Source organism: Falco punctatus, assembly GCF_963210335.1.
Source record: "Falco punctatus genome assembly, chromosome: 2".
NCBI classification, from domain to species: domain Eukaryota; kingdom Metazoa; phylum Chordata; class Aves; order Falconiformes; family Falconidae; genus Falco; species Falco punctatus.
The window spans coordinates 34,288,329-34,310,021 of record NC_137581.1 but is presented as its reverse complement, the minus strand read 5'-3'; the positions used below and the strand labels follow the sequence as shown (position 1 = coordinate 34,310,021).

Genomic DNA, 21,693 nt, shown 5'->3' with positions numbered 1-21,693 from the left:
GTGCTGGACTTTATTCTGGAGCTTGGTGGTGGCTTCATTTCTGTTGCGTTCCCCTGCAACCTGGGAAGCAGAGAAGGAGGGAGGAGGCCCAGGGTTCAGGCCGAGGCGATGTGGGAGCTCTCTGTCACCCGCTGCCATCGCCCTCAGCACACGAAGCGTATTTTAAGGTATGAATTCAAACAACTGGACTTAGTTACCCAGTTTGCACATTTCTGATGTTTAAATCAATTTATCTCCCCAAAATACTGCAGTTTCTGAAGCTGCCTTGGACTATGCTCTTTTCCTAGAGTCTTATTGTCCCTTAGGTAACACATTATTATCACAACACGTTGGATCAGTCAGCATTCCTACAGCAGTATGTGAACACTAAGTACTGTCACCATCCTTTTTGTGACTAGTCTGGCTGTCCTTTTACCCACAATACCACTTCCCCTGTCATTTATATTAAAAAAATAGCAAATTCTATGCCACAGGGTAGAATAACCTCCTCACCTCTTCAATAGTTTATACTGGTGACAAAGTATGCTTTTCCAGTTTCCCCTCAAAACAAACATATCTGTTGCAATTCTCTTGTTCAAAGTCAGACCTTGATCAACCAGAGACCTTGAAATTTCTCATTGAATTTCTCCTCTCAACAAAATTAAAGAGCAGGGAACAGATGCCAGGATGCTGTTCAAACCCCCCTTGCCCAAAAAGGCTCTCTGAAGGTCTGCAGCAAGTTGCAGAATCCTGCAATGTTCCACTTCTCAATCACCAGTTCATGTCCCCTCCTGAAGAGTCCAAGCCCAGCCCAAAAGCTTCCGATAACACACTTAATGTGGAAGCTGCTGGAAACGACACAGCAGCAGTGCCTCTCCAAGCAGCAGCAGATGTGGAAACAGAAGCTGCAGCAGCAGATACCCTGTGAGTGACCTTCTGCCAGGACTTGGAGCATGCTCGGTTTCCTACATGAAAATATGACACATAAACGAGTCACAGAACAAGGTCAAGCATGCTGAAACACCTCATTAAATTTCGTTGATGCCTGTATGACCAGGTACCTCAGACTCTGTAACTGCTTAATGTCACCACTGTATTAATGAAGGAAAAAAGACTGGAATATCACACGGCTTAGAGTATGCAGGTGAAGCTGAAATAGTAGGTTTTAACATAAAAAAAGATACTTCTGTATACACACATAAATAAAAGAAGAAAATCAAACTAATTCTGGGAAGAAGGCAAAATTATGTCTTCACTGGCCACAGATGTGCTAAATTAGGGACTACATGGGGAGTTTGCGCACACACACACAGCAGGTATAGCGTAATGCATTCAATAAAAACACCTAATTCTCGATTATCCTGATTATAGTTACATTTAGCACTGGCAAAGGGGGAAACCAAACCTGGCAGAGAACACAGTCCTAATACTATTTGTAGCCTTTGTTAATTTGGTTGTCTGGGTGCATAATTATCCTACACGCACATCTAGTGCTGTTAGGCGTACAATCAGTTATACAGCTCAGCTATTTAGTAGTATTATTTTCAACTTTGATATGCCCCTGAGGTGGATTTAGGTCACTTGACAATTCTGTAAATTTTAATCTCAGCCTAAAACATTGTTTCACTTGACAGCCAGTGAGGGAATAAAAATCACTTAATATTACCAACACAGTAAGATGTCACAAGCTGGCAAAATACAAACTATGACCACATTTTCAAAACAGGCATCATGTGGCGATACTCATTATCATCCCTGTATCAACCCAAGTTTTATCCAACTACTGGAACGTTAAAATAAGATTCAAAATTTACTGTTGATTCTTTGATTTTGCCATTTTCTGGGAAGAAATTTATTAAATAACCCAACCAGAGCTCTTAAAAACTGAAAACATGCAATCTGATTTGTACTTTATTAGTAAATTGGATCCTGTATCCCCTAGAAATCAATAGTGCATTATCATTAACTCCAATGAATGTAGCAATGGATATACAGGCCAAACCCTAGAAGGCTGTACTGTCATTTTCTCAAACACACATATCTCAACAGGGTAGCTGAGGAAAGTGTTTTTAGAAATCATGCTTGAGAGGAGTACTTTAGTGCTTAAGTTATTTCCAAGTAAGCAGAAATATATGCATGGTTTTGGGAAGTCTAGAGATACTGATTTACAAGAACTTATGCTCCTCAAGTTTCAGTTCTTCTCCACCGGAAAACTTCCAGTAATGTCATCCTCTACAGAAAACGCAATTTTTTAACCTTAAAACTTTCATAGGATATTTTAAGGTGTGAATGAAAAAGCCCAAATCAAAGCCACTGTGTGAAATATTGAACATCAAACCCTGGCATTCTTTTGCGTACCAGGCACTCTAGAGTAAGTGCTATAAAGTAAATTTTCCACAAAAAGCAATACTTCTAACACTTAAAGTATATTTCAAATTCAGATGCCAGAGGAAAAAATGTGAATGTTGTATTAAAAAGAATGAATGATGGAATTAATAAAACATCATCTCAAAACTATCTAGGCCCAAGTGCAATTCCCAGGCAAACTAAACCTTCAGCTTTCTTGTGAAGCTGCCTGAAAAAGAGCTCTGCAGGTAATGCTTCAACAAAGTGATTTCACCACCATAACTTCTGTTGTTCTAGTAACTACCAGGGGTGCTGTCAAACCATATGCACACTTTCCCATGTCCCCATCTCTGGTGTCCGCTTGCAGCAGGAGATCTGGCAGCAGGAGAGGCAAACCCAAAGGACAGAAAGGTGGTTAAGGTGAGAGCAGGCTTGGAGGTACACTGAGCCCTCAGCAGCTGACTTCTGAACAGTGAGCAACATCCTTGTCTATCTAATGGCAGGGGAAATTTCTTCATCCCTGAATACAGCTGTCAGCATCCTGAGCAAAGACAGCACACTAACCTAGGAATATGAGCGAACTGTACTGACAGAGAGCAGTAAGCAAGGAAGGTGAGTATCCGATATCCTGTCTCCAGCTGCCACCAGATGTTGATGCTCTGGAGGAAAGTATACAATAATTACTCATAATCCCAGAAGTCAAATTAAGCAGCAAGAAGAAATGGTCCTCCTGACCCAAGAGAAGACCAGCCAGGTTCTGAAGCATGACATTTTACTATAATCTTGTCCAAGGTAGCAACTTGTGCTACAATACATGGACAGGACTGCAAATAATCTTATTTTCGCAATCTAGCAACAATACAGTTCAACTGAGCACAGTCCTTCCCTCTTCTACATGCACTGCAAGTGTCCTCCACAGAATCAAGCCAAAGCACATCTCTGAGAAGAAAACCCCATCTCACTTTAAACACTCCCAGCAACAGCAAATCCATGACAATGCTTTATTGCCCTCATTGCTACTTATTATTTCAAGGTACAATGTATCTTAATTTAATCTCCCAGACACTGGATGTCTCAGTAGGGTCAAATAAATATCATGTATTTTCCTTACACATATGTACAATATAGACAGGCGTCATTTCCCCACTTAGTCTCTTCCAAGCTGAATAAACTGTACACCCTGCATTGTGAAGCTGGGTTTCCAAACCCTGGGTCACTTTTGTCACCGTGCTCTTACTAATATTTCACATCCTCCCTCACATGTGAGCAGCAACACCAGAAGACAGAATTCCCGCAATCTTACTAAGGCCACGTACTTTCTTTCCTATTTCTGTGCAATATTTATATTGCTATACAGCCAAAGATCACACTTCAGTCACAGCATTACAATGAAAAATCCTGTTAAGACGATTCTCTGCACACATTCTTAAGCCTTCTTGCAAATTACTAGTTTGAAGACAGTCTCTTATCCTGCTGGTGTAACTGCATTCCTGGTTCCTTTATATGTGGCTGCATGAAAAATGCCTTCTGCTGGGTTCTGACCATTTTAAAAAAAATGCAGCACACCGTACTAGTAATTTGTTCAACACACACACAAACCTGCATGTAATCTATTGGTAACAACGAGATACCATCACAGAAACTGAGAATATAATGATACTAAACAGCCCTACGCCAAGATTCAGCCCTCAGGGGATGCCACAAGAAACAGCTGCACTCCCATAGAAGAAAGGCACGCCTAAGTTCATTTCTGAACTAAGATTTATGAAGCAACTTTGCCAATGTTTGTGGTATTTATTCCACAGTGACTCCATGGCACAATTGTTTTATACTCACACTTCACTGCAGAGTTAATAGATATATCAGGGACACAATATAGGGTGAGTCTGCTACAACAGAACAATTGATGAATAGCTTAGGAATTTGGGAGATGTGGTTTTTTACAATTCAAAATGCTGGGAAGCAATTTGCTCTAGTTCTATAAATTGGTCTTTAACAATTGTTAAGCTATTCTGAAAGATTCAGAACAAGTAAGCCCTGGTTTGTCATTTATTTCATAGGCTCCGTTTTAAAGTTTTCAATTTTTCAGCCAGGAAAACAATGAATAATGTGAGTGAGGAAAAGCATTTGTACAATTAATCAAAGAATTTTAGGTTTGATTCTCTATTAAAAAAAAAAAAATCAGAATCAACTGGCTGCCAGTTAGTCAACCAAGTAAAATATTATAATTCAGCAGTGTATTTCCATGTACATAAACATGTAAACAGTATTGATGAAACTTTTAGCACTGCCTATTAGGCAGTTGCTAAACACTTCCAATGCAAGATGCTGCTTCCAGCTGCTTGTAACTTGGCCAGACTTTGACTGTTTGGGTTGAAATTTTCCCAGCTGAATGTCTGCCTCAGGCTAAATTTTGTTCATGTGTTGTAGAGGTTACCTCTGAGCGAGAGGTGCGGCAAGAGGCAGACTGCGATTAGAAGAACTTAGCCAAAATACTTTAGCTGTTTTCAGAACAAGACCAAGGAAAATGCTGTCTTTCAATGTTAACAGAAGTCTCTGGGAAACTTGGAAGGCTACAGCACCCTTCCAGCTCTTGGTGACAGATTCGAAGTCTGACATAAGGGCTGGAGCCACTATATTGCAGGTGTCCATTTTGCTGCCCCCATGAAAAATCCAAGTGCATCTGATCAAATGTTCAAAGACAAACTGCACTTTGTGCTTTTTCAGCAGGTATTTGCTAGGCCATGTCCACACTCTTCTCAACGCCTCATGCTGATCAGACGATAGGCCATCCCCACAGCAACAATTTCTTGCCCAGCTCCTGTGAAGGGCAGCTCTGCAGCTCAAACAACCACGCTCCAAGCCAGGGAACAGCAGGATGCTCCAGGCTTTCCATGTAAGGGCTGGTGGAGGCCATGACAGCACAAGGTACTTGGGACACGAGCAGAAGTCCTGCTTCTCCTTGCCCTTCCCTGCCCTGTCTTATGGATGTTCACAGCAACACAGACCACAGCCACAACCTATGACCACTGGTTAATCTCAACAGAGTGCTCAAACAGCAGAATCCCAGATGTTACATCAGGAATCCAGTCAATGAAGGATGATGGCACAAGTATGCTACCCTAGCTCTTTTCCTAAGGGAAAGAAAACCTAGGAAATCACACACAAAAAGCAGTAATAAAAGTGTGATTAACATGGCAGAATTTAGGAATTCTTAGAACTAAGTGGCTTACAGTAATTAAACCCGTCTCCTAGTGCTTATATGCATGGAGGTCAATCTGTAATTGCAACTGACCTGGTCACATTTTTTTTCCCCATATAAGCTTTCCTGTAGTTAACACACAAATTCTTCTTTTTGCCCTTGTTTTCTAGACCATCACTACACAATTTCAAACCACAGAGGGAATAATTTCTTTTCTCCCAGGTTCTTTTATGATTCTTATCACGACAGCAATCCATCAAATAAAAGGTATTGTTATCGACATTTTTTTAAAAGATCGGAAACTAAGATATGGAAAGACTAAAGGAAAAAGCTACAGACACTGTCCAGCAACTCTGACACTCAAGACTTGCATTTCTAACACGCTCAGACCTACAAAACATTTTCTATATGTCAAGAGCAAACAGCTGTTGACTTTTGTTCCAGATGGACAAGCTCAGCATAACTGCAAAGGAGATCCCAGGGACTCAGGCCAGGCACCCAGAAAAACCAACAGACCATGTGACAAAACCTTTACGTTTACATGGAAATCCTGTGGCAATGGCAGGAGCTGCAAAACCCAATTCTCCAGCCGTCCCAGGTGTGAAACTGCCTCTCCCTCTGCATACAATCATCGGCCTTGTTCACATTACCTCTTCTTGCTGCTACCCAGCCAGGGAGCTGGTACGCTTTGGCAAATGTACCACTGGTTCATCACCTGAGCTGGTTCATCATCTGAGCTGGCTGGGAAGGATGGTGGCAGATAACATCACAACAGACACCATCATCATGCAAAGACTCAGGGCGGCCAGATAAGCCTGGCATTTTTACAGCTCCTAAGCATTTGACTTTGCAAACTTACCAACAGGGAAGGGCTGGATGGGGCAGAGGTAGTCAATGTATAGAATATATATAGATCAGCCACATATCCACTGGGTGGCAGGCATGTTTCACGGGATCCAGATACATGTATATATAGTGGTATACAAACGAAAGCTCTTGAATACTGTGCTTGTTCCCTGTTCCCTGTCTCAGAAGCAACATCTGAACAGACACGGTAAAAAAAAAAAAAATAAAAATCCCACAGAGCAAAGTTAACATATTCCGCCTTCATTTAAACACCAGCTTCTTGTCTGCAGCACTGAGGTGTTGGAACTGCCCTGGCACTCGAAGGTCAGAGCTGTGCAGACTCGTGGTGCCCTACATCACTTCTGTAGGTGGGTGCCCCAACGGGAGGGTGCAGGGACCTTGCAAGAGTCTCCAGAGTTTCTGCTGTAGTAATTAACATGTAAAAAGCAAGGCCTGCAGAGGCTAAGCCTTTAAACTCTTCCCCAGTTTAACAAACTTGGGGGGTAGTGAGGGTGATGGTGGTGGGGCATGGGATTTTTTTTTTTTTTTTTACTAACAGCTGTAAATGCATCCATGTGCCTAAGCAGATAAGTTTTAAAGTTCAGAGACACATTAAAAGCCAATACTTTCCATGGATTTCCCCTTAGCATCTAAGCAGAACCATTTCAAAACTTGCTTAGAGGATGTTTCCGGAGAAGAGGCCATTGACCAAATTTCAACCCAGTGCATATTTTTATAACCAAGTTGTAAACTATGTAAGAACTCCACTTATAATGGAAATGCTGACAAATGCATAACTACCACATCTCGCTATGACAGCCCGACCGCAGGCCCTTCTGCCTTCAGTAAAAAGCAGCGCTTCCTGCCGCCCTCCTTTCCAAGGCTGCTCGATAGCCAGCTGGGGCAGGGGGGGTGGTATGCAGGGGCATCCCTGGCTCACCCTGTTATTCCAAACTTCAGCAAACCTTACTCCGCTTATTTCCCGCACGCCGAAGGAGCCACCCCCTGTTTTCGCCATAAACAACCAGAGGGCCTCTTAAATCCATGACTCACTCCACAGGCTTTTCCTCCACCCTTGTGCGTGACTACAGCAAAAAGGTTGCCAGCTGCAGTTGGTGAATTAACATTATTTTTTTCGCGGCACCGTCGGCAAACAAGTCGCGCAGCGCTGGGGCGGGGGGCGCACAGAGCCGGTACGGGCTTTACCCGTGGGGGGAAGGCGCTGGAGAGGGGCTTCACCCGCCCCGACCACCCGGCGGGGCCGACACCCCTGGGAGCCAACGCTGCCCGGCCGGGACCAACGTGTCGCAGCCGGGGGGAAGGGGGGGTGGGGAGGTGGCCAAGTGCGACCGTGCCGCGTCCCCTCCCCCGCCCCGGGGCGGCGCCCCCCTTGGCCCCCGCCGCCGCCTCAGGCGCGTGCGCGCCGCCAACCGTCCCGCGCGCGCGCCCGCCCCGTGCAGCGCGGGGCCGCCGCTGCCCCAGGACGGCGGGGAGAGGCAGGCGGCGGCTCAGGGCAGGGGGACGGGGAGGAGGAGGACGGAGGCGGCGAAGTCTGCACCAGACACCGCTCCCGATATCCCGATCTTACGCGCTGCCCAAACTCCTCAGAAAGTTGGCATGGGCATCCAGCGCGGCGGGGCGCCGCCGGCCGCGGCGCGAAGGCGCGCACCGCCACACGCACGCAGGGGGCCGCCGCCCCCCCAACCCCTTCGCACCCCCCCGCGCACCTCCCGCTTCCCGCAGCCGCGGCGGGGCGAGAGCAGCCCGGCACAGGGTGCTGCCGGCGGCGGGGCTCGAACCTGCGGGTCCCGGCGGCTCGCCTGCCGCGAGAGAAGGGAGGGAGGCTCCCCGTCCCCCCGAGCGCGAAGCCGGCCGCAGCCCGCGGAGGACGGCCGGGCGGCACTCACCGAGCGGCGGCGGTGGCTCCCTATCCGAGCGGCTCCCCGCAGAGCGCTCGCCTCTCCCGGGGGCGGGGGAGGAGGAGCGGGCGAAGGCAGGAGGTGGGGAAGGGCGGGGGAGGAGAGCGCGGATTGAGCCCTCCCGGCTACCGTCGCCGCGCTCCCTGCCCCCGCCCCGGCCCGCCCCAGCGGCGCGGCGCGGCTGGCGGCGAGCGGAGGGGACCGGCGCGGTGCGGCGGCGCTCCCGGGGACGCGACGATGTGAGTGCCGGGGGCCGGGAGGGAGCGGGCGGGGGCGGCCGTGCTCCGCGGGCGGCCCCTCCGCCCCGGCGGTCGGGGTCGGACAGGGCCGGCGGCGCGGGGCGGGAGCTCCGGCGGCCGGGGTCGGGCCCCGGGTGCCCGCAGGCCGTGCGGAGGCCTCCGGGCGGCCGGGCTGCGGCTGTGCCCACCTGCGGCCGCGGCCCCTGCCTCGTTGACCCAGTTACTACCCTCTCGCTCCGGCCCCTCTGCTCCAGTCCGGCTTACCCACCCCCCCCGGTTGTTTGTTTGTGCTGCGCTTTCGGCCCCTTATCTCTCGCAGACACGCCGGGCGGCCTCGCCTCCCGCCTCCCGGGCGCCCTGCGGCGGGGAGCGGGGAGCGCTGCGGGGGGTGCCTGTCCCCCTGCCCCGCGCCCCGGCGCCTCCTTCGGCGCCTCTGGTTCTGGGTGAACCGCGCGGGGGAAGGCCTCAGTGCCTCGGTTTTGCTGGCCATCTCCGTCTTTTTTAAGTATTTAATTTGCAAGTTAATTGGAAAACTGTGTTAATACGTGACCACGTTTGGGGGGATAAAAAAATACCTAAGCATTGGTCTCTATTGAGAATGTCACACGAATGGCATTTGCTCATGTCTGTTAGTTTTCAAGATATCCTGACTTCTCTGCTGAAGAAAGAAAATAAATTCTTAACCTGATCAAAAATTTTGTCAGAGATCTTTCTCTGGGGAAGTTTTTGATGGTTAGGTTGTGTGAGCCTGTCTTGCTGACTGATACTACATTACAGCAGTGTTCTTAATTTTAGTTATTGCTAAAATTATACCTGAACAGCCTCCTGACCCAATTTACGTTTCTGTTTTTTTCCTCTCTTCTAATTCTTATCACATTCTTCCTGAAATAGCCCATATCCTCCTTCTGCATCTACAGCAGCAGACCTCTGCTCTCAGTAGATATCCCTGACTCCAGATACTTAACTTTGGAAGGCTGACTCAGGCAGTTTGCTTTAGGTTCCCTGTATAAGGAAGAAACACACACCTATAGAGTTACATTTGCTTCTCAGATACCTATTTTGGAAATTATAATCTTTGTCTATTGACATGGAGAACTTGGACAACTCAGCATCTCACTTTTTAGACAATTGAAGTTAGGGGAAATGAAGGCCATTGCTGCTCCATACATGTGGAACACTGCCCTGATATTCTTGTGTGCTTTTGTGCATTGTTAAAAATATTTGTAGGATTACTTCTGAAGTTACGTAATTTACTATTTAGAAAGGAGATCTGGCAAAGCAGATCCATGCAAATGAGCTTCAGCACCAATACAGGTCAGACTGGGCAGCTTCTGCAGACTGTGCTCTCCGCTCAGATTGTCTTGCAGGATAGTATGATTTGTATGTTGTTCAGAGGGGGCTAATATAGTAATAAAAAGAAGCAGCCACTTGGGTTGTAAATTCGAGTTTATGGAAGGATTGTCAAAAATATTATCAGCTTGAAGGCCAGAAGAACAAAACTCTTCAGAGAACAGCCCTGTTTCATGTGGATGAAACTCCCATCCAGTACTACTCTGTACGAGCCCACATACAGGCATATATTCTGTGGTATATTAGAAGGCCAACAAGCTGAGAGTAGGTAGGACAGACCCATGTACTTGGTGTGTTAGGGATGCTGTTTTCTTGAGTCCTTATTTTTAAATACCATTTTAAAAAAAATAGAAATTAAGGCTATGCCTCTCATAAGAGTTTTTAGGCTAAGATTCGTGTGGTATGAATGAATGGAGTTGCTGTGAATTCTTTGGGAGCATGTGTCGTTAGGGCCATAGCACTGGGACCTACTTTCACAGTACTGGAAAACCTTTTCCTTTTTGGCCTCCTTCCCTCCTAATTTTAGTGTTGCATTCTTAGGTCTTACCAATACTGGGATATTTGAATTAGAATTAGCTGTTCTGGAATGGTTTTCCGTGTAGAGGAGGGTCTGTTGTGAAATATATGTGGGGATTTTTTCTTTTGTCTTTCTACGTCTTTCCATTACAGAATTATTATTTTACTTTTTAGAAATACACAGTATTCCCAAATAGAATTTATTACTGTTTCTGAATACTGTGTCCTGTTGTGTGGCTGTTACAGAGCAGCCACAATAGCTGCTCTGAATTGATTTCATTCTGTAGTCAAGAACTTGAATCTGTATATAGTTTACTTTGCACACCTGTATTCAATATGAGGATGCATGCACAAGCTGTTCAGTGCTCCAGCCTGCAGAAAGCTGTAAGATGCTAACTTTCTGTAAAGTCTTCAGAGGTTGTAGATACTAAAAAAAAAAAAATCTCAAAACCTGCTGAGCATGCATATGGTGGTTTTTACCCCCTAAAGGCTTATAATTTGGACAGATACAACCCCCCCACATCTGCCAAATTTCAAGACTGATGTTTTATAACAGAGCTAGTCAAAGCAAATGCTTCCAGATTTTGTTTCTTTCCAGAAAGATTTTGTTTGCACGGCCAAATTCTTCTTTTCTCTTGTGTTCAGAGCCACCTGAAACAGTTATTTCTTCTCTCCTTGTCTCTTTTAATTTCAGCCAGTGTGTGGTAGGAACAAAAGCTGCCAGCCCAGTCTCAAGGTTTAAAGTTTGACAAAGTGGTCTCAGCTGAATATAGCTTCTCTGTGAGGGTTTCTTAAGCTTCCCTGTGTAAGAAAAGCTGACGGCACCACCTGTTAAAACAAGAATACCGTAACCTGTGAGGAAAAGCAGCTTGTAGGTTGACGGTTCAGGTCCCTGGACCCACTGCTGGAGTTCCTCTGTAGGTTACTTTCTGAACATTGTTGACAGAACCTGTCCACTGTGTGCTCCCAAACTTGCAGTTCATGTGCTGGAATGTGTCACCTGGTCACTGCAGCACAGGCTGAGTTACTCTTTTGGCTCAAGAAATGAATTATGCCAGGTAAAAATGCCTGAGTTTCAGAGTTGTCTTCTGAGTTTCAGTGTTTTCCTGTCTTTTGAAATGGCAAATGTGGCAGGCATTGTTAATGCAGAGTTGCTACTTGTTCTTTGCCATCTTCTCACTCCCCCTGAAGTTTTATATTAATCTCAGAAATCTGAAGATGGTTTAAACATTGACACTGTTTGCACTGTACAGCTGTTCACAGCAAAAAGTTTGTAATTTCATTAAAGTTTCAAGAAAACAGTTTGATGTTCACTGCCTCTTTTTCCCTCGTTCCCCTTTAGCCCTCTGAACTGTTGCACGTTCTGCCCCTGAGTGGTTTGACCAGTAAAAGATGAAAGAAAATCACTGTTCTTCAGGAGACACAAATTTCTTGCAAGTTGGTACAGGATTTCCAACACTGGCTGAAAGTTTACAACAGTTTGTCCAGAAGTTGCCTGGTACCCATCTGTACTGGTGCTGCTCTGTTCCCTGTGTGCACAATAGCCAGTTGCCAAGCTGACTTGCTCAGCCCTGCAAAGCTGGACAAGCCAGACTTGATGCACTCTGGACTGGCAGTGGGGGTTAAAACTAGATGATCTTTAAGGTCCCTTCCAACCTGAGTCTATGACTGTCTCTCTTGCTTTAGTGAAAGGAAGAAAGATGGTTGTGGTGGTGTTGGCTGGCTGGTAAACTTTCTGGTCCTGAGCAGGTTGGCCAAGCTGTAAAGCTGCAAACAAGAATCAGCCTTAATTTTACTGATGCAAGCACAGGCAGAAGATAAGGAGTCTTAAAAGCTGTACCGTTTTGGCTGCAGTGGCTTTTTAAAATAACTATGTTTCCCTTGATATGTACACAATTGTTCAAGTATAAAAGACCTCTGTACCACTTCAACAGCATCTACTCTCAAGCCTGTATTTGGCAGATTAATAAAATAATCATGTACTTAAACATTGACATCGATCTGGATTAACTTTCAGCTTTCTGATCAAAGCCTGTGAAGCACCTTTAGCATCTTGATGAAGTGGGGTCTTGCTTCAGTTGCTCCTTCTTCCCAAACGCTACTCTTTGGTTTGCAGCACTGTTGGTGCTTTGCAGGCTCCACCATTGTTGCAATGGCAGGTGTTACTCAGTGGATATTTCAGTAGAGCTTGCTGTTTTTTTGAGTGTTATGAACTCAAGTGGAAAATCTTTTAAGATAATTACTTAGCATATAACACTCCTCATGCTCATAAGTCACAGAATTGGGACCGTAATTCACACAGTTAACTTCATTAATCATGAAATGCAGTGTTTAAGGTTTCCAGGATATCAGGTTTTCTGCACAGAGTATCATTTACATTTATTTTATATGTAATAACAGAGTGCCAGCTCCAATCTTTAGCAAAACCAATAGGAGATGAAGGCAAAAGGCTTCTGTTACCAAGGCTTGGATTTGTACTTAAGCCCCAGGTGTGCCCTCTGGGTCTCCGGACTATTACTCGATGTGTAGCTACAGTGGTTTGCAGCAGATGTGATGTCCAGTAGTGTTCATGTTTAGGAAAGAAATAAGTGGAAAATTTAGCTGTGAAAATACAGCTCATTGCACTCTCAGATCTTGGCTTTTGGTGGGTGCAGCTGTACAGTCTTAATTTTAGCACTTACACTTGATTCTGCTGAAGAGAGAGAGCCAGCTCTGTTAGGTTAAAGTTGGAAATATGCGGATGTTCTTACACATCTGAAACATACAGTGAGGCTTTCACAAGTTATGTTTTCTATCAGAACTGGTCCATTCCTTTGGAAGGTTAACCCAAGTTTTAGCTGGAACTTTATCTTCAATGATATTGTAGGATTTGGAGACTATTTAGGAGCTATAGCTCAAATAGGAAGAAGGGCCTCAAGGTATTTCTGAGCTCTGGATTTCTTCCTTCCACTCAGTGGTTTTACAGCCAGAGTATTCAATTTCCCAGGCTTTGGCCCTAGTATGTTTTGATATATAAATCTCAAAAGTCTTTTAGTTAAATGTGTGACTAAGTAATCACCCAGTTTTAAAGTATACTATTTAGGGATGAGCGGATTTCTGTTTAAATCAGGGAACGCCCAGTTGCTTCTTTCTAGCTTTCCAGAAAATGTCTTGAAAAGCAGTGCATTGTTAACACAGTATTGCTTATAAGTTGATGTATTTTTGCAGAGCATATCCTTTGTACTGACACTTCTAAATAGTCATGCCTCTTGGAAGCTATATTTTTACATTAAGCACTGGTAGGAAGAGTGTATTTTGATTCCTGCTTAAATTTTAGGAGTTGAATTGATCAAGTCTTTCTGTTACTAAGGATCTGCTCACATGTATCATAAGGATTGAAGGGGCTATTGTTGTGCATGGCAAAAGTTTTGTTTTTCTTGAATAAAAGTGTCAGGAATTATTTTCCTTGAACTCCATACACTGATCTGCAGACAGAAGGCAAAGATTTGTTTTTTGGACTGACCTTTTTTAATGTTCTCAGTGTAATCTTGAATTGTTTTTGTTTTCACCCCTCATTCTTTTTCATTTTAACTTAAGAACATAGAATTCCATTGCTGGAATGTGTTCTGTTGAACCAAAGCATTGCATCTGTTGCTGCAAGCCAATGAGAAATGGAATTATTTCTGCACAAGCCTCATCTGGCATTGGAAGGAGGGTTTTCATGAAGAAACAACCATTGGAAGGGTTGTTTGTTTTATCATTAAATACTTTTATGTACTAACTTTTGAGCTCTGAAGAATTTTCACCAAATTTGGTTGCACATGTGCAACTTACCTAAATTGCATGGTTCAGAAATACATTTTTACACTGAAAATTTACATCAGAAATTAACTTTTACACTGAAACATCCAATTTACTGTGCCTGTGACCCCACAGGTCAGAATCTGTTCTACGATTCTCCACAGTAGCTCATGTCCAGAACCGCACTTTTGTGTTGCTAAGCTGTGTACAGTATCTAGAGTAGACTCTGACATTAAATCTGAAGTTTTACACTTGGAAACATTTATAGTATGCATTTTTATGAAAAATGGTGCAAGTTGCACTTTTCTGACAGTTCTGTGTTTAATTGGGGTATCTAGAGTGGTAGGTTTCACTCTGGCTTGCTTTGTCTTGTAGTTTGGTTCTTACACCATCACCTCCACTGTAAAAATTTTGCAGTCTGGGGGTCAGATGGGCACAGCCCTAATACTGAACTGTGCTTTATGGGACATAGTAGTCAATATAGCTGCTCTTGCTTGTTTTCCATACTTTTTTTTTTAAAAAAAAAAGAAAAATGAACTCTTAGCCCTTTGTCATGTGAAGAAGACTGAATTTGGTTTCTGAAGCTATGTATATGTATGTATACTAACCTGTCGCTTTGATTATTGTTTCAGATTATACTTTTTTTTTTCTCTCCTCAGGGCCGATTACTGGAAATCGCAACCAAAAAAGTTCTGTGATTACTGCAAGTGCTGGATAGCAGACAACAGACCTGTACGATGGTCTACCATACTATGTCAATGATTTTGAAACACTAGAAATCTGAATTACAGGCTTTTAACATCATTTTTCATACTAATCTATTGATGCATGAAATTTGTTTTTTTAAAGATGCCTTTGTTATACCTGTAATATTTAGAATGTATTTTGTGAGCACCGTATACCTGCATACAAGATGCTGTGTGCTGTTCTACTTGGCAGTACAGATAAGAACTGAAATACCTGACCCTGCTTTTTTTTGCAAGTCCTGTAACTTAACAGTTGATCTGTCTTGAAACTTTGTCTGCGGCAGTTCCTAGCCTTCATATGCAAATAGAAAGCAAAACCTGGCATACGTACTGTTTTATATGGTAGGCCTGGTATAGCCATTGCTCTGAGCTTTAAAGCGCGTTTCTTTCATTTCATACAGAAATGTTACAGGGTTACAGAAAGGTGTTCCTGACTTGCAGACTTTAGACCCATTAGTTTCTTACTTAGAAATAAGTTTTTCATTCCTGACTTAATGCCAGGGGTAGTCCTAGAGCTGGACTTGATCTGGAGTGGGAGCTAATTGGTTTAGGTTTCTTGTAGTCAGTGAAGAGAAATACACATTAAAGAGGGGGATTTGGGTAACTTACAAAATCTGTCTTTAAATGAGATGACTTGTCCGCTGGGTGTGCATCCTCTGCTCATCAGCTCATGCAAATAAATTCTAAGGTTACTGGGCTAGCCTTAGGCATCTAACTTCTGAACACCTAAGTGAGGTCAGATGTTTTTAGCGAGTACCATATGAGGCATGAGGACTTCCACTGTTGTATCTGTAGAGCTGAATTCCTTGCAGTTCCTACTGGCTTCAGTCTTTGGCAGCTTTTTGGCTTGGAGATTGTTCTGTTGTTCTTAGTTACCCAACTCTCCCACCTTGCTCCTCCCTCCCACCCCACCCCCCCCGATTTCTGGACCTGCAGACTAATTTAAGTTCGTAAGATATCTGTGGGGTGTAGCATAATCGTAGCATAATCTAAGGACTGTAGCTAGTATTTGGAACACTAAATAAACCATATGTTTTTTAAAAGTTTGCATGAAAACAGAGAGGGTAAAACAAGAATCAAATTATGATATTTGGAAGGATAGCATAGAGAGAGAGCCCAGTCTCCCTGTTACTTGTCGCTAATAGCTAATATGTGTGCTGAACAGTATTATTTGAAAAATATTAGATCTTATAAATACAGACTATGAAATTTTGTGATACCATTTTGGAGTGTTACTGATTTTTTCGTGATTTCTATGTTGATAGTTTCTCAGTGTCCCTGAATTCCTGTAGTCATTTTATAGCTGTAGTGTTGGTTGTGTTTTCAGAACAGGATATATTCAGGCTTGTTTAACTAAGTTTAGTGTAACTGAATTTTAACTTAATTAAAAATAAATAAATTGAAATTGTATAATATGTATTATTTTTCTTGTTTTTTTCTCACTTTGAAGAGCATTGAGTTTCATGAAAGAGGAAAGAATCATAAAGAAAATGTGGCAAATAGAATTAGTGAGGTAACTCAAATATCTTATTTGCACAGATGCTTATTTTTAATGTCTTTCATTATCAGATTTGTTTAATTTATTCTCTTTGGGTTCTTGTTTTGTTTTAGATTAAAAAGAAAAGCTTGGAAAAAGCAAAAGAAGAAGAAAACATGTCAAAAGAATTTGCAGCAATGGAGGAGGCTGCAATGAAAGCATATCAAGAGGATTTGAAAAGGCTTGGAATTAAGCCAGGTAGTTCATATAACCGCCAGAAGATTAAAGACAGAATTGAAAGAATATTGAATAGGAAAGTTTTTTCTTAAATAGAAGCTACAGTATCCTCTGGTGCATGGAACAATCCGATTTAGAGTAGAAAAATTAAACAGTGATAACAAAAAATAGGCTGTAGTTGGTCCTTTGAATCAGCTGTGTAGCTTCCCTTCATTGATTTTAAGTTTCACTTTGCCAGTTGGAGACAAAAATTCCTATTGAGTACGTGAGGTTGTGTTTCCACCAGTGTCAAACAGGGGAGATAAGAATCTCCTACTCATCTTGCAGTTCAGCAAGTATCTTTGCTCTGTCTGTGCGAAGACATATTAGCCTTTAAAAACAGTTTGTAGATTCAAGCTTCTGTAGAAGCCATCTTTTTCATAACTCTTCTAGTTTCTTTTTTGCTGTTGTTTAGTTAGAGGTCATTGGTCCTTAGAGTTTTTCTCTTGTTATTCATCTTTTGATACTTAAACTTTCTTAGGACTCTATAGTACTGCTACAGTGCAAGACTCTTTTAACATAATCTTTTTAAGTTTGCCTGCTTTGAGTGTAATACTAATGAGTGAAAATACTCATAAGAACAAAATTTCCTGTTTGCTGTTGCTCAAGAGTGACTAATATTTAAGCTCAGATTATTGCTCTTTTTAAAAGGGAGTATTGTTTTCTTTAAGATGATGTAGGTCCCAGTTCGACACAGAGTAAAACACAGAGTAACACAGTGGAAACTAAAGGAAAGAAAGAAAAGAAGGAGAAGAAGGAAAAGAAGGAAAAGAAAGAAAAGAAAAAAAAGACACCTCAGGATGCCTCAATGCCACCAAAAATTGAAACAAAGGAGTGGGTACAAGGACTTTCTCCTGAAGGTTACACATACTACTACAACACAAGAACAGGAGGTAAAAAGTAGTGAGGAGCGAATGCAGATATAGTTATTGGAGATAAGTAAGAAAAGACTGCCTGCACTTCTTTACTCTTTAGCTCTTTCAGTAGTAAGCTAGTAATTCAAACGTGAACAGTTAGATGGAGTTTAGATATTTAATGTTCAAGACTTAGGCATCCAGAACTTCAGACTGCTTTTGCTGTTTGCTAATAATGGAAGAATGCAGTAATTCCACAGTTTCTTGAAATGTTTAGCCTTTCACAGGTTAGGTATACAAAAGATAGCTGTGTTCTTCCTAAAGAAGCTTTCTGATCTAGAATGTGAATAAATTGATTGTGCCCAAGTAAATGAGAGCAGTTATGGATTGCTGTCTGGTTGTTTCTTTCCACATTCACAGGATTTATCTTAACTGATTTTGGTTGAGGAGCTATGTGTTTGATCTGCTTTAGAGCGTAAAAGCAACCCTCTTTTATGATTATTGAGAATATTACAGTTTCTTACAAATTTAAGGATTGACATTAGTATTTACTGTAGTCTTTCCTCATACAAGATAACTTCCAAAAGGTAAAAATCTTGTGTGTTTCGGTTCTTCTGGCCTGTGCTACCATTTCAAAAAACAAGCATCTTTTTTGTACCAAAATTCCAGTATCTCTGTATCAGCCATAGTTTAATAGAGTCTGGAAGGTGGTTAGTCCCAGTAAAAGCCAACTGTAATTATGGTACTTCAGTTTATTGTTCATACCATAGTTTGATCAAGGATGATGTATATTCCAATAAGATGTATCTGTATTACTCATTTGTTTGTGTGCATACATCAGTGTCATATCCTTTAGATCTGTTTTTTGTAAAGATTATGAAACACACACAGGATTGAATGATAGGTAAAATGTGGTTTTGTTTTTTCAAGAATCGCAGTGGGAGAAACCTAAAGGATTCCAAGGCAGCTCTCAAAACTCAAAAACGGTAATCAAATACTCTTGCTTTTCTGTGTCCTTGTAAACAGTTACCAGAAAAAAAGGTAAGCAATTTGCACGTCTTCTAATTGCAGAAGATTCATTGTTTGCTCTTAGTAAGCTTAGGAAAACATAATTTGGCTATATAGAATGTTTTATGATATACTTGATGAAAACTGAAATTTTACTATACAAATCTTTTTTGGCTGACTTGTTTATCATGGGAACAGAAGTGATAGTGTCATTTGTATTTTTACAGAATATACTTTTTTGATTCCCATAAAACTGGAAGCTTTTCAGAAATTCTGAATAAATTCTGTTCATCCTTTTGTGATTAAATGTAATTAAAAAATAGGTCTTAGACATTTGAAATGGTTAAGACTCCTTTATCTTAAGAAACATGGAGATTGCATTGTCAAGGTAATTACAAAAAAAGAATGCCTGCTTTTGTGTTTGCTTTAGGATACAGTTATGTGATAATTTGTCTTTTTCAAGGGATTCTTATGGTCACGGAAACAACGTGCAAGCAACCTTTTAGCATATTACTTTATTGGCCTTATTTAAAGCACAGGAAAACTTGCAGAATAGTCCAAAGACAGATATATTTCTTCTAATGATTAATGGACTTTCCCCAGATGCTTACCACTCCAGGATTTTTGTGCTTCACAACATTAAAAACAAGATTTCTACGACACTCCTGTGAAGTGATCTGTTTCCCCATTTTCAAGATAGATGTCATAAGTACAGTATAAATTAAAGTCAATTTTGTTTGCTCATGTTGAATTTTATGTTAGAGACCAAAAAAGCCTGGCTTTTTCAGAGTGCCTGACATTCTGAAACTATCTTGGCCCCTCTCAGAAGGTAGCCTATAGCTTGATACTGGTTTAGTTGCAGTCAGAGGAGAACATGGTTATAATTGTGTATATTTTTAGGCAATTGAATCAATTCACAAAGTACATGACGTCATGTCTGTACTCCATCTCTTGTTAGGGCAGTGTTTTATGTGAAAAATGCAGGCTTTTGCCATCCAGTGTTTGTTCCTAAGACACTGCACACTTTGTGTGAGAGCTGCCCATCATGTGCAACTCTGGCTTTCTGATTCCTTTATCCTGAGGGTTTGCACAACTTGTTAACCAGCACTTCAACTTAATCTTTTCAATCAGCATGTCGCTTTGCAATATTTATAAGCCAGTCTTACTGTAGCCTTCCACTGAAAAAAGTGGTCCTGTGACTAAGCTTGTATGGTCCTTGGTGCATATTTGCCCTGACAGTGAACTAGTTCAGGGAGCAAAGAGTTTAGGTTAGTGCTTTGTAGGCTTATTCCCTTGTCATGAGCTTCCTGGGTAATCAGAAAAATGCCAGTGTGGGGAGAGCAGATGGAGGAGAGGAGCTTCATTCTTGGCAGCAATTTGAAGTTAGCTCATCTCAGCTATATCATAAACACACACCTTTGGCCTCAGATATCTCTCTAATGCCACATGGCTGTATTTTGCCATTCCTCCCTCACCCTGCCCGGTGACTTTGTGGTGTCTTGAGTTATTTTTGCTATTGCTAAAAACAAGCATTTGATTGCTCCCTTATTTAGTCTGAGCTAAAGATATGGGGAACATTCCAGATCTCTAAGAAGGACTCACTGCCCAGAAATAAAAGGGCATGCTTGCAATACGTAGTGCAAGCAAGATTCACAGGGCCTCCTTGTTTTACAGCACATTAGCTTGCTGCTTAAACTTCGTAAGAGGTGGAGAAAATGGTAATGAAAAGGCATGTGAAAGACTACCTGTAACTTCAGCTGGATTGACATCTTGCTTGTTAGCATGCAGGTAGTAGGATACTCTGCCTAGTGTCAGATTATCAACTGAAAACCTTGAAGAATGAGGTCTAACTCAGCAAAAAGGATAAGTTATACTTAAAACTTTATGGTTTTGTCCTCTTTCTACTTACATAACGTAAATTTTCCTTCTGCTTCTTTTATTGAAACTAGCACACCGAAACTTGAGAGCAAAACCTTGAGGAATCTTGCTCACTGAAGGCTTTCTTGCTTTTCTCTGCTCTAAACCTGCTGGTACAATTTTTTCTGTTTACAGAAAGGGTGCAAGAAACATAACTTCTGATTTTGTTGTGCTTTTTGAAAAAACACCAAAGTTTTGATAGAGTATTAAGCAGATGTATAGATATGTGTGTACAAAAGCCTGTCTAGATGTGTGTCTGTATACACACACATAGATATTAATGCAAAAATAATGTATGGTGAAGCTCCATAGATGTTCTGCCTAATACAGAGGAGTGGGCAGTATTAGTAGTTGCAGAGCAGTGAAGTAGTTGTACATTTAAGTGTTGATGGAAATTGGGTTCTTAAGATGTTAAGTCATGGGTAATGACTGATCGTCTAGTTGGGGCTGATTCTGCGAAACATCTTTAATTACACGTCCTCAAAGATGTACCAGCAACTTCTGCCAAATTTATTAATCAGTAGGGAAAAACAGTGGTTTGCTGAAATTAGTGCTTTATTAAAGAAGTAAATTCATTGGCACACATTCCTGCAAAGTTTGATTCTTCAGTTATTTTTGCTGAAGATCTATTTTGGGATAAATTTTAGAGTTTTTGTTTGTTTGTTTATCTTTAATTTGTGATCATATTTATTGGTATTGGTTTTCTGTAGCCCTCACAAAACTCTGAGTCTTCCAAAAAATTTTTATCAATCTCTACTAAGAACAATGACACAAACAGGAAATTACAGTCTCAGGGTGAATACCTTGGAAAATCAAGAACATGTAAAATAATGGCCTGTATAATAATTTTAATTGTATGACAACACTTACAGTACTGCTTCTTACTAATTAGCCACTGAAAAAAACTGTGTATGTGCATTTGCAGTATTGTAAGTTAAGCAATTCAGTCTCATTTGAGTCAAAGGGAATACTTTCTAACAACTGTAGGGGTTCAGGCTTTAAAAAAGTAAAATTATCAAGAACAAAAAATACTCAAGGGTTGAATGGTCTTATAAGTGATGCTTTGGCTGGTCCTTAAAAGTTTTTTAAGTAGCTCCTGTATCTTTCTCTTAGGCAGTGGAGTGGGTAGAAGGTGTCACTGAAGATGGTCATACCTATTACTATAACACACAGACAGGAGGTAAGGAGAGCTTATTTTCCACCTAAGCTCTGTTTCAGAGGAGAGGATTTTCAGAGAA

General features: G+C 42.0%; 2 protein-coding genes across 2 annotated transcripts in view; one reads left to right on the top strand and one right to left on the bottom strand.

Annotated features, from left to right (window-relative positions):
- Nucleotides 1-8,421, bottom strand: part of ELF1 (E74 like ETS transcription factor 1) — a 95,542-nt gene extending 87,121 nt beyond the window's left edge. Inside the window, exon 1 of the mRNA XM_080376838.1 lies at nucleotides 8,281-8,421. The gene's annotated coding sequence lies outside the window, so the exon portion shown is untranslated. The remainder of the gene's footprint in view (nucleotides 1-8,280) is intronic.
- The window catches only part of WBP4 (WW domain binding protein 4), a 24,310-nt gene continuing 11,012 nt past the window's right edge, over nucleotides 8,396-21,693 (top strand). The window contains exons 1-7 of the mRNA XM_080376850.1: nucleotides 8,396-8,531; nucleotides 14,837-14,909; nucleotides 16,374-16,436; nucleotides 16,535-16,658; nucleotides 17,348-17,569; nucleotides 18,461-18,516; nucleotides 21,569-21,635. Of these exons, the coding sequence (XP_080232976.1) occupies nucleotides 8,530-8,531; nucleotides 14,837-14,909; nucleotides 16,374-16,436; nucleotides 16,535-16,658; nucleotides 17,348-17,569; nucleotides 18,461-18,516; nucleotides 21,569-21,635 (607 nt within the window). The 5' untranslated portion in view covers nucleotides 8,396-8,529. The remainder of the gene's footprint in view (nucleotides 8,532-14,836; nucleotides 14,910-16,373; nucleotides 16,437-16,534; nucleotides 16,659-17,347; nucleotides 17,570-18,460; nucleotides 18,517-21,568; nucleotides 21,636-21,693) is intronic.